General features: G+C 39.9%; 2 protein-coding genes across 2 annotated transcripts in view; both read right to left on the reverse strand.

Moving 5' to 3' along the window:
* napepld (N-acyl phosphatidylethanolamine phospholipase D) overlaps positions 1–6,746 on the reverse strand; it is a 10,357-nt gene extending 3,611 nt beyond the window's left edge. The window contains exons 1-4 of the mRNA XM_008303561.1: positions 6,474–6,746; positions 2,447–2,522; positions 410–505; positions 38–178 (exon numbers count right to left, since the gene is read on the reverse strand). Of these exons, the coding sequence (XP_008301783.1) occupies positions 38–178; positions 410–505; positions 2,447–2,506 (297 nt within the window). The 5' untranslated portion in view covers positions 2,507–2,522; positions 6,474–6,746. The remainder of the gene's footprint in view (positions 1–37; positions 179–409; positions 506–2,446; positions 2,523–6,473) is intronic.
* Positions 6,747–9,648: 2,902 nt separating this feature from the next.
* On the reverse strand, positions 9,649–13,164 carry yeats4 (YEATS domain containing 4). Its single transcript, XM_008303562.1, has 7 exons — positions 12,962–13,164; positions 12,629–12,748; positions 11,974–12,040; positions 11,357–11,451; positions 11,011–11,100; positions 10,709–10,796; positions 9,649–10,512 (listed from the first exon to the last, which is right to left on the reverse strand). Exons 1-7 carry the CDS (start codon positions 13,010–13,012, stop codon positions 10,343–10,345), a joined length of 681 nt encoding a protein of 226 aa, XP_008301784.1. The 5' UTR covers positions 13,013–13,164; the 3' UTR covers positions 9,649–10,342.
* Between the last annotated feature and the right edge of the window lie 372 nt (positions 13,165–13,536).

Genomic DNA, 13,536 nt, shown 5'->3' on the forward strand with positions numbered 1-13,536 from the left:
AGCTGATAGCAAACTGTAGACTTTCAGTAATAATTACCTCTTTACTTGTTGGTACATTGCTGTTATTTTTATCCCACAGCAGGAACCTGAGGCGCAACGAGTAGGAAGGGAACTGCCATGTTGGCCAGGGGTTCGTCCAGCGGCCATGTTTGTCCCGACAGGACTTTGTCACCTCCTCCTGCAATCAAAAAACAATCACGTTAGCCGCATTCGGTGTAAATTTTGGGCATAATGCTGCTTAAGAGGGTAAATTTTGAACCTGGAATGCTATGCAACAGACAGAAGTGATAGCTCTTGTGTTGATGGAAAGAAATGAAAAGATCTGAGGTGAAGGCAGAGGAGCAGGTTGGATTCAGCTAGAGAAGGTGGTTTTATTGCTCAGAAACATGATGAGATGTGACGCTTTTACCTCCAGTCGGTAGTCCAGCCGGAAGCTCTTGCGGGAGGAGCTGCTCTTCCTGGGGCTCACCTCTCCACCCTCAGCACCTCTCAGCGCTCCACCATCCTGCAACACAAACCGTGATGGAGCCCGTTGTCACTCCCCGAAAGCATTTAAAGTTTAGAAAAAAGGCACCATTAACTGCAAAACCAGCCATCATTAGGAGACATCTAAAACATTAGCTGTAGCTGGTGAAATGCTTCAAATGAGAGATGTTTTATTAATTTTTGCTATGTGGTAGCTTTGGGTGCAACAATCCTCAGCGCTGAGCCAACACCCAACTACTCACTGACATCCCAACAAGCTGCTTTATCATGTTAACTTAAGCAAATTGTGATTCACATGCTCTTTGTGTGATCAGCTGAGAGGCTACATCAGTTAATAATTAATGACAAAGCACACTAACAGCTACACTGATTGCACAGACGGCAGACACCCTCATCAGAAGGGCTACTTTAGATGTTTTTATAAGTCCATTGAATCTGTTTCCATTTCTACCACACAGACGTTTCTGGGCTTAATGGATCAATTATCTTTACATCATGCTTTTACAACAAAGCTGCGTTGATTTAAGACATTCACGTGATTTGAGTAACGTGATTCATGTTTATTGTTATTTTTGGTTAATATTTCAATTCCAAACTAATACACAGATAGATAAGACAATATGTCAAACACATTGCCCCTGAAAATTAACTTTATTTTCATTGAACAAGAATGCACTAGTTTGTGTTTCATGTAAAAAGATACATTATTGATCAATGATGAATGTCTAAACCTAGCTGTGAAAGTGTCAATAACTAATTAAGAAATAATGCATAAGGGCTAATGATTCCTAACTACTAAAGTTCTGATCAGTCAGTATTTGGTGTCAGTCTGAATATTATTTGCTACTCACAGATTGTGTGGACTAAAACGCACAAGAAGCATAATTTGTAATAATCCAACACATTTACAATCAGCCAGGCAAACTCATTAAAACATGCAATGATTAAGTTCAGTGTTTGTGATGGAATAGTGGCATTAGAATGCACCAGAGGCCACCAAAGTTAAGCCTGTAGGATTAAAACTTTCTGTGGTGATGCATCACCCCAGAGTCTCCTAACTGGCTACTATTATTAAAAATGTCCCTCATATCCAGTGGTCGAACTTATGACAGCAAGTTTTTTTTTGTTGCTTTTTTTGATGGATCAAAGTAAACGCAGCAGAACTTTGCAGTGTTTAAAACCTCTAAGTCTGGTTGAAGTCGGCACAAAACTGCCACCACCAATGATTACCTTTCACTTTTACTGATCTCACACTGACGGGCTTTTATATTGTGAATTGTTTTATGACGTGTCTTTATCGCTCTGCGGCTGTTCTTGTCTTCTGTACCTGCCCCGGAACAAAGATGCAAATTAGCTGCGAGCTAACTCTGTTGCAATAATTTTTAATTGCGCACTGTTCCTGCAAAAATAAACAAATAAAACTAAAGCAACAACATCAACTATTTTATTCCATGCACTCTTGATTCTAAAATAATTGTGCCTGTATTAAACACAATGCACCTCCAGCTATGTTAGTTGATTACTGACTCAAACTGAGAAGAAGAGCATCCTGCAAAGTAATGGTAAGCTCACTTCTATCTACTGCCATACCTTCAGACTTAAGTCATGAGCTGTAACTGATGCTAATAAAAGTGACAATATTTGAGGCAGTTTATCAGCTTTTGCACATTTTTTCTGAAGCTTGATCTCCTTTAACGGATATCATCAATAAACGTAACCACAGTGACTGTAAGTAAGCCTTTTTCACAGCAGACATGTTGACATGTCAGAGAAGGAAAAACAATAAATAACAGATAAATTCACCACCACATTTGGTCAGGTAATAAAATACAACTTCTAAAACTGACTTTAGAGACGTACATTTCCTTTCATGCAATATTTTTTTCACTCAAGCAAGTTATAATTAAATCTACCACATCTTGGTGCTATCTAATTTAAGTGGATTAGCCCAGTGCATTACCTCCAGCAGGTCTTTTCTCTCCTCCAGCGCCGCTCTGTCTGAAGATGAAGGCTTCTCCATGGGCTCACTGCCACACCTAGCATGAACACACACAGACACACACAGTTCACGTTTACAACACAGCTGCAACCTGCTTCACGGTTTGACTGTTAGCCCTCCAAGTGTTGATCTGAAGCAAGCAGAGGTGACATGCTTTGCTCAAAAAGGTGCAGCTGCTGAGGACAGTGTCACACATTTACACCAACTACCAGCTGATTTCATTCACCTTACAGTCATGAACACACTCAGCAGCTGGCAGTTAAACCGTAGTTTGCATGTGAGAGATGATAATCAGACACGACGCAAGATCAACGTCCGTGTATGAAAATGAAACTGCAGGTGACATTTCAGTGCTTCGACGCTGCACTAAATGTTGTGGTTAAACATCAGCTCAAACGCTGCTACACAACCAGCGTGTCATCCAGTTTTATTTTGAACTCTTAAAAAACGTGTTGACAGGAAAGATAAAACCATGACTAATGCAGAGGGTGTAACTGTTGTTGCTCTTATGTAACACTGATTGAGAAACTATTGTGCCGACACATCCATGACAGACAAGTAAAGAGTAAAGACACCATATAACCGTTGATCCAAAGTGATTATGTAATCAGATTTCTCTTGACCAATTCCAAACCTGACAGAAATTAATAGCTCATGGTGGTGCAACATTAAACTCTAAGCTACAGACCTTCCTTACAGCTTAGAACACATTTCTTCAAAATGAGATTGGGGCAATAATGCCTTCAGTAAGACTTCTTCTTCTTTTCCAGACCCTATATTAAAGGGTTTAGGGCCAGGAGAGTAAACACCTACACTTGCATTCGCACATACACGATACAGAGCCAGCACTAATCACAGCCCTTCCCCATCCTGCTATTATCCGCAGCAATCACAGTGCAGCATACACCCTCACCAACTACTACCCACCCATGAATGTTTCCTTCATGCCCTTCACAAGAAAACCACACTTTAGAATCATTGATTTCTACCCTTATTGATTGAAGAGTCCAATATTGATGCCGGACGAGCAGATGGTTGTTCTGCTAAGAGAAATCCATCACTAATGCAACGAAAGCCTAACAGTGCACTTGTCCTCTCTGGGGAACTCCATACATTGAAGCTATGGCCTGCTGATGATGCACTCAGCCTCATGAATGGACTTTTAAACACAGACAGCAGGCAAACAATGGAGCTCTGTGGACGACGACCAAAACAAAGATCCATGTAGCCGGTCAGCCAGAGTGCCTGATGTGGTCACATAAACAACAAACACGAGCTCAGGGCAGACCTCCTCTCTCTCCTTGTTAAATTAAAGCGTTCCAATAAAGATACCAGACTTGAGCTTTAAAGGAGACAAACATGTGACATTATAGTCCCTACTTGTGAAGGAAAAACAATTAGGACAGTCATTTAGCCTTGTGAAAAGTCCTCAGGGAGTCGGCAAACAAATTAATGACACTGTTGCTGTTGTTGAGTTAGTGTCACACACAAGCAGGAGCCGAGCCAAAGGGGAGGCCGTGGAGAGATTAAAGTCTGGACACCCCACACAGGCAACTGTGAAGCCTGTTAAAGGGCTGCACTCAGCACTCCAGCTACATCCCATAACTACCATTTTTCTGGCAGAACATAGATCATTTCTCTACAGCCATGGATGCTTCATCCACAGCACCATACACACCACTCGCCATGTGTATGAATGAGAGATGACGCAATGCTGGCACGTTAGCGTTATAGAGCGGCGCTGCACGAAGGATGTTGAACTGCTGGTGGTTGGTTTGCGGCCGTTTCACCTGCCGAGGGAGTTTTCACACGTTCTGGCGGTTGCAGTTTACATCCCCCCCTTTGGCTGATGCTGCTGCGGCCTGTGAACTCATCCATAGTTCAGTGTCCCAGCTGCAAACATCTCACCCTCAGTCTCTGCTCGTCGTCTCAGGAGACTTTAACCACACATCGCTCTCTACCACTCTCCCCATGTTCTGCCAGTATGTGGACTGCCTAACCGGAGACGGTGGGGCCTTGGATCTGCTGTGTGTGGATGCATATTACTTAATTATTGTTATTTTCTTGTACTTTCTATATTTTTGGATGCTGCTGTGGCGTGTAAATTTCCCCCAATGAGGGATCAATTTAAAAAAAGCATTCTATTCTATAAAACATACAAACTAGTTCTGAGCATCCACAAAATAATCAAAACACATTACTGTCATTGAAATGTCAAAACACAGTATTAAAATGCATCTGGTGTTTTAAAGGGAAATAAAGAACCTGTTAGAACACGTAGTTAGTAGCTAAAGTGGATTAAGCCCCTCAGAGACACACATTCCTTTCTGTTAATCTGACATCAACTGAATGTGTCAGCTTCATGTCTGAAAGAGCAACTTGCTCGCTCTTCTTTTGCAGCTGCAACCTGATTATGTTGGATCCAAGATTTCCGCATCACCTTCACCGTGATACAAGTCTGAACTGCACGCTGTCAGATGAACAGATAAGCATGCACAAGTAGCATTAAGGTATTCAGGGAAGGTTTTCTTCACATTTCAGCACCAATGCTGGTCCAAAAATATCACAAAAGAGCAAAAAAGATGCAGTTCACATGCTAGAAACACATCTTTCTCATTCACTTTGTTCTGCAACTACATCTCTACTAGGCTACAAACTAGAATGTCCATTAAAATGCAAATTCATGAAAGAGGTTACTGAGACTCACTCACAATTAAAGTAATCCAGTGTTTTTTTATTTGCACAAAATGTTACTGGAGCTGAAGTTAAATTTTTTTGCTTCCAGATGTTTGTGAGATTAGTTAGGTGAGTTTATTAAACAGCTGCAGCATCAACAACAGCTTTATGAGCGTCTCCAAAGCGAGACAGTTGTGCACATTTATGAGACAACAGGACAACACCGGCAGTATTTTCATTCATGAATTAATTCTTAATAAACTTATAAATATCCAAGAGATGGAGACAAGATCCATTAGGATCTAGTGGCCAGTCCTGGTGCCAACTCCTCCTCACTTCATACAGGTGAGCTGACTCCATCACAGCTGTCAGGACATTTTTATCATCACACATGGACAGAATTTTAGAGAAATCATAAATAAACTAGGCTGTTAGTGTTTTGTTCATTAGTGTGTTATTATGCATTATGCATCACTTGATCTCACGTCTTGTGCATCCCTTTCTGTTACTGTGGTGGGTTTGTGTGAACATTGCCAGAAAACTGACCTCTGTCTAAATGAAAGAATGCCGTCACTTGAACAGACCGATGAAGGCAGTAACGCTATGTGTCCCGTGTCTGAAGAGGGGGGCTTATGACTCCGGTTTAGCTGCGGATTTAGTCGAAGCTCTTGCACAAACTCTTTAAAGACTGCAGGAATGAAACCTAGTTTGAGGCGCTCTGCAAATGAGTGGTACACCGAGGCAAGAACCTGCAGCCAGAAGAGAGAAAATGCAAAACGAAAGGCTGGATGGAGATGGAGTAGTGTCTAAACTAGGTGAGCAGAATAACATGCATGTGTGTATTCTTCAAAATGCACGCGGCAATTAAAGGCAGCATGACTTTAACAGCCACTAAGGATTATATAACCCTGTGTGTGAGCTCTCGCCTGTATAAACAATTGATAAGAGTAAGGGGGCAAAAAATGACTATTTGGCAGCAAAGAAAGTATTCAAAAGACACTAATTTATCTAATGTCTGGTAATCCAAATGATAAACAGCCTTAACAGCACAGGAGATATACCTCAACTATTCATTAACTTTGCACCACATACATCAATGCTGCACCACATGTAAACAAAACATGAGTCGCACGAGCAGACGTGTGTCTTGGGGTGAAATATTGGTGAGAGCAGATCAAACACCTCCGGGGAAAGGCCACACACACACACACACCTACACACCTACACACACACACACACACACACACACACACACCGTGCAGCACCAGCAGCGTCCTTACAGGCTACAACCCCTCCGGTTGTCACTACCTACCTGTAAACTTGACCGCAACACACGAGCACCGGTAGTTCTCTCACAGAGGAGACATGTTTGTTGCATTAGCCGCAGATGGTGTTAATACGAGCCAGTTCTCAGGTTCCCTCAGAGCGCTTTAACATAACGACGCCGTGTCGACGAGCAGCTACGGCGGCTGGAAACTTGAAGGAGGCGGTCAAAAGCTGCCGGTAGGAGGTCTTTGAAGGGTACAAACGTGGAGCTTCGGTGAGTGAGCAGCAGCGGGATGGTGAGAATCATTAGTCGGTACTAGCTCCGTCTCTGACGTCGGTGCTAAAAGCCTCCGACCACGTGACCTGCCGTCGGTCTGTTTTATAATTGACTACAAACAGTGGGAGGGAAACCGGTGTCCACGGTCGTAAATAATAACACGCTCGATGTTAGTTTAAAAAAAAATGTTAAACGTAAAAAAATAATTGGACAAAATTAGTTGTAAATCAAAAATTAAAAGTCGTAAATAATAACATGTTCACACTTTATTTTAAATTGTAAAAGTAAAAAAATAATCAGGCAAAATTAGAGTTGTAAATAATAATATTCAATATTAATTTCAAAATGTAAACTAAAAAAATAAAAAAATATTGGACAAAATTAGAGTCCTAAATAATAACATGTAAAATATTATCTTTAAAATGTAAACTTAAAAAATAATAATTAGTTGTAAATAATATGCTTAATATTCATTTTAAATTGTAAACGTAAAAAAATAATCAGGCTAAATTAGAGTTGTAAATAATAACATATCCAATATTAATTTAAAATTGTAAACATATAAAAAATAATCTGACAAAAGTTGAGTAGTAAATAACAACATATTCAATGTTAATTTTAAAATGTAAATGTAAAAAAATAATCTAACAAAATTTGATTTTTTTTTTCATTGAACCCAAACATTTTTTTCTTAAGTGTATGTAGATCACGATGCTTGCACAAAAGACAAACATTTTAAAATTTTAATTAAAATAGGATAATTTCATATAAAATGTATTACTTTCCAACAGGACTATCACCATTATTTGAAACCAGATGATTTAAATTCCACCATGTCATTGTGTGCTGTTGGTGTTAAAGGGTAAAAGCTTATCGTCCTGCTAAAAAAACAAACAGCATGACAAAGCTTAAGATGGTTGTTGATTTTAGCTGGTGTTGGGCTGGTTTAGGTGGTTAACCAGGCTGGATGCACTGGTCAGGCTGGTTTGTCAACATAGTTGGACAACTTGGTTCAGCCGGTGACCCTGTCAGGCTGAGCTGGTCGATGTGACTGACCAGTGGTGACCAAATGGTTGGACGGGCAGCCAGTTAAACCAACCAGGCTGGACTGATCAGAACACCCCCGAAAAGGCTCTTTTTGTTTTTTATCCTCCCCCCAATTATCACGTTTGATATTACTTATTACACCTATTTAATTGCTTTTACTGTTCTATTCTACCTTGCTTCATTGCTATATTATAACTCATTCCAGCAATTTCAGTACTGTAACGTACTTATTGTCTTATTATTTCCTATGTTGAGGGTCAATAAAAAAATAATATAGGCATAAGACATAATTTAATATATATATATATGAATAAAGAGCCAACTGATAGAACTTTAACTTAAATTCTGAGACATTAAAATAACTTGAGACATTATATATATATATAAAAAAAAATTTCTTCCATTTTCAGAAGTTGGACAGAGAAAGAGTTACCTGACATGACTTTGGGTATTTTTAGAGGTGGCACAAAAACGAAACTAGTGTGAAATAACGGCTGAACACCCGCACATGACATGTATGAGTGGGAGGTCAGTCCTAGTTGGAGAACTTCTTGCCTTACAGACTTTCTGTGTCTCATGTGTTGTGGGCTGAACTCACCTTGAGCTGCTCCACCTGAGGAAGGACACCTGGAGCGACTTGAACCCGAACACAGCCGCCAGATTCACTCGGTTACACGTAAACCTACAAAACAACAACAGCTGCACACGTTTGCACAACGTTGTTTCCATTCTGGCTCTTTGATTCTGACCATATTTGTGCAGCAGCTTTTATTAAAAACAGTCAGAGGACAGACTTCATGCACCGTTCATTCTGCGTCCGGACGAAGCGCACAAGTTGTCTGAACTTCCTGTCTGATGCTTTCAGGGACAGTGGGAAATCCGAATAATCATAATTCAAAATTCGTTTTGTGAAAAGTTTAAAATGAACTTGAGAATGATTTTATTTTACCTTCATTTTATACCCTAGCATAATATTCTGTGTTGTCTTTTGCTTTGTTTACCCCCTTTGGTGAATAGTCATGCTGCTGTAACACCTGAATTCCCCTCTGGGATTAATAAAGTCAGTCTAAGAACCATTAGATCAGGGGTGTCCAATCCTGGTCCTGGAGAGCCCCTATCAAATGATCAGCTCATCATCAAGCTCTGCATAAGCCTGATAACGATCCTGATCATGTGAATTAGGTGTGTTGGAAGAGGGAAACATCTAAAACATGCTGGATAGGGGCGCTCGAGGACCAGGATTGGACACCCCTACATTAGATGTATTTCATTTAGTTTTTCTCGTTAAATGGTTCACTAAAAGCACATCTACCCAATCTAGAAATGATTTACCTAAACTATGGAGCCACTAAATAGACAAAGCACCAACAGAATGTAAATTCAGTTAAGTCTTTAGAAGTCTTTAGTGGATATTTAGTAATTTTTGCAGAAGAAAAACATCTTCACGTGTAATAAAATTGTTTTCTGCATATAGAGTCCAAATGACTATCTCTAATCTTAAGTGAACATTTTGCTAAAGCTTAGATTAATGGCATTAAAATTGGTGGAAAATATTTTCTTCCAATGTGATCTAAATGCAGCTCAGTTAGAGCAGCAACATTTATTCTTCAGGGAATACAAACATTGTTGGCATTAGATTGGTTTTGCTCACTAACAAAACTACAGGCTGAAGGGCTGTGAACGTGTAAATATTTTACTGCTTGCTAAAATCCATATTACGCTAGTTTTCTTTGTTTAAACATGATTGTGTGTCTCCACATCGTGTTTGCAGCCTATTGTAATGTCAGAACAGGATAAATAAATAAATGTTGCTGGTTGGCTCCTCTGTGCTGCTCCTTACAGTTTTCCAAAGCTTTCTCAATCAACCTTAATCAAATATGAAATCAGAAACTTGCACTGCAGCGCTCCAAACACATTAACTTTATATAAACAAATCGTAGCATCAGTAAAAAAAAAAAAAAGAAATCAGTTTACATTGAACACTGTCCAAGTGATTTGTGATGTGGCATCAGGCAGGTGGGGAGACTACTGGGAGTTTTTCATTAAGGATTGATCTTGTCTTCACAGTCTTTCCAGTGCAGACAGAAATGAAAAAACTTAAATTAAAACCAGATGTATATCAAAATGAGTGATGGAAAAAGGCTGCATTAACAAATCAGAAAATGACGGGACATTTGTTTTTCACCATTCTACCTCATAGCCAGCTGATACAGCAACGGCAGACAAATACCAGTGACCTATTGGTAAAGGCCCAACAGCAAAATTATTGATTAAGCTCCAAGTAAGACAGCTAAACACCCTAAATGTTGAGGCTTTTTTTTTTTTCATTTTGTGCTGCAGTTTAGCCTCTACATCTTTAACGGGCTTGTTCTGACTATATTTTTAAACATATTTTTTTAAATGGTCTTGTTGAAAGGTACCAAATTATACACTTACATACTTAATCCTACTCTGGACAATGCAACACAAATAGAAACTAGCATCGCAAAACAAATCACAACAACGTATTGTTTGAATCAGGGTCGAGAACAGGAGCACAGAAAACTGTCTCTTGCTGGACAATCGGGTCCACGTGTGTAGGTGTCCATCCGTCAGTGCTCTTTGTGGTCTCCGTCCTCCTCCAGTTTTCTGATCTCTGCCTTCAGGTGGTTGATGTTTTCTCTGCTGGCTTTTAGTTTGTCTTTCAGCTCCGTGATTTCCTGGCTGGTTCTCTTCTTCGCTGCCTCCATCTTCTCCTTGGTCCTTTGCTCCAGCTCACTGACTGCAGACACAAGCAGGAAAAAAATAGATCAGTGCGATGAAAGGGGCTCAGATTATGTGAATTTTCTGCACAGTGGCACGGAATTCATTTTTGCCTTTTGTGGAACCCTGTGGCCACAAAATTATAATAACAGTATAATTGCAAGACGAGTGAATGAATATCCACGCCTGTCTATGGTTAATATGTGAGTACATACACTCTGTCTCGTGCTTGTAAGCTCCCAGAGTCAGTTGTCTTGACGTGGTCAGGAGCTGCTGCATCATGGCTGTAGGATCCTGAAAGATCTGAGAATGACACAGAAAACAAAGCAGTCAGGGTTTTGACTCACACATTTCTGTTTAGGAAATATTATATCTAAGCCAGGGCTGCACAGTTGTTAGCATCGTCACCAGCACAGCTAGAAGATCTCTGGCTTGCGTCGTTATTATCTATCGTGATCTAAACACCACACAACACCAACTCATAAATAGCTGCACCCAAGTGTGAAAGAAACTGTACCATTTCATCATAGAACTCAGAGACGACTGTCTTCTTGGGCATGGCACTGGAATCTGACTGGAACAGCTTCAGCAGATGGTACAGAGTCACCTGAGACACACACAAAAGCACAAATCAGTACAAAGAGAGAAGTATAGTTAAATAGTTTACAACTTGTCCTGTTCTGAATCTTAGGCAAGGCAGTTCACATAAATCCGTAAGAGGACCTCCTTCTCTTCTCACAACATACCATATGTTCAAGAAACGACTGTAAACCATGAGGATTAGCACACATCACATGCTTGTAGTTCTTAGTATGGAGCTGGAACACAGTCTTTGAATGTGTTAAGTCTGCTTGTGTTCTTACTGGTCTCTCATTGGGATCGATGAAGAAGATCTTGATGATGATCTCAAACTCCCCCCAGCCGGTTTCTGTGATCTCATATGGAGGCTTAGTGACCACTGGAAGGAAGAGAAACACAGTGAGCTGAGCATAAATGCTATTCGTTGTATTTCTTTGTTGTATATGGTCTCTCATATGAAGGTTTGTCTTGTTCTTATCATGAAGGCAGCTTGATTGTGGAGTGAAAAGGAGGCTTTAGTTGTCTCTTGAAGGACCACATAATAATGCTGTAGAGGCTTTAAAGTGCCTCATTAGTGGAACAGTTATACAAAACCACGAGACTGACCCACACTTTTGCTCTCTCTGCTTGGAGGGGTGTGAGAGACAAACTTTCCTGGGTGATCGAGTGAGACTTTGTACTTTTGGATCTTGTCTTAGGACAGGATTAGTCATGTTTGCATATGTGCAGTTAATTGAAATAAATAACAGATTAGATAGAACTTCATTGATCCCTTTGGTAGGGTACCTCAGGGAAACTGCTCTTTGCAAATTTATTTTTTGTAGAATCCCCACAACACAAAACAAAAGTTTACGAGAAAATCCTCTGCCAAGATGCTATTTCCAGGTAAAGGTCAACTCACCTCTCAGAGGGTTACCGTAGCTCTCATGTAGCTTGAACTGGATCTTCTTCACATAAGCAGACATGTCCTGGAAGAAGTCAAGGTGCCATTTTGTATATAATACATTTACAACCAACAGCTGTTGATGCAAGGTGCTTTCCAGTAAAAACAGACTAGGATTAATGTTAAGAGATTAACCTAACAAGTTTAAATAGGATGGTTTAGTGCTATTTGTGTTATGATTTTACCTGAGTAATTTACATACTGGGGGTTAAAACCCTAAAAAGATTAAGTAACATACTACTTTACCTGACAGTAATACATTATAACTGAGACTCTACAGTGTTATTATTGTGGACAACAACCAAAGTAATGTAGTCATTCAGCAAAGACGGTATGGTATAATAAATGACACAACTCAACCCTACCAATAGAAGTACTAAGGCTAGGATGCTACAGCATTAGTAATTATGGAGATTAACCTGATGAATGATAAAGGTTTGACCCGACAGTAATATACAGGAAACCCAACATTTCTAAGAATGTCCTGCATCACTGTAATCCATGTACGTAAAGCTGAATTGACCAGTCACTATCTTTTCAGCTATTTCTCTAGACAAACTGTAGTATTTTGTACATCTGGTTAACATGAGTTTTAATAACGTGCCTGTTGTACCTCATTTCTGTAAGGCTTCACGTAGACAGACCACTGGTGTGTGTGTCCGTCCTCCTCTCTCTTCTTGCCAAAGTAGCGAGCAACATTTCCAAACACAATAGGCTTCACAATAGTCACTCCCTGCAGGTAACACAGACAAAAACACAAGATCACAAAAATAGATCTGCTGTAAAACACACAGAGCGGAAATAATGAGATGCAGGAAAACCTTAAGACACTAATTCCCCACATTATCTCAATATATGTTACAAAGATGTCTGTCTTTCGCCATTCAAACGAAAAAAAAGTCTTAGTTGATTTCTTTTAATCCAGACTACTGTAATGGGACGTTACCTTAACGCGCCCCCCGGAATCTGGACCAAATTCCGTCATCTTCTTGAACATAGTACAGAACCGAGCCTCAAGAGAATCCTGTCGCGTCTATAAGACTCTACTTGTTCCGCCGAGTGACTCTACATTTATTAAACCCGCCATTTAAGCGGCGAAACTAAACCTTACACACCGACTGACACCATTTTTTGAACTACCAGCCAAACAAGCGCCGGAAGTTCCGAGTGCAGCGTGTATATTTGTCCGATAGGAAACGGGTACAAAGACACAAAGGTTCCGGCTCATGGGCGCAAAATTTCCAGCTAAGACCGCAAAGTTGACAATATTACAATTATCGATTAGTGTAGGTTTCTAGTTTTGATACCTCGATATACTCTTAAAATATCTTATGTTCTTCATATTTGCATTTGTCAAAAGCTAAACCTGCTGTTTGACTTTATTTTTTTTTTACTTTAAATTCACGTTTCTAACAATAAAAACCTCACAATATTAAGCTCAGAATTTTCATGTTAACCTCATTTATCAAGATTAGCATGCCTCCAGTTTGAGCATAACTTGAAATTATCTATCTATCTATA

The sequence above is a fragment of the Stegastes partitus genome, unplaced genomic scaffold, assembly GCF_000690725.1.
Source record: "Stegastes partitus isolate 25-593 unplaced genomic scaffold, Stegastes_partitus-1.0.2 Scaffold2035, whole genome shotgun sequence".
NCBI classification, from domain to species: domain Eukaryota; kingdom Metazoa; phylum Chordata; class Actinopteri; family Pomacentridae; genus Stegastes; species Stegastes partitus.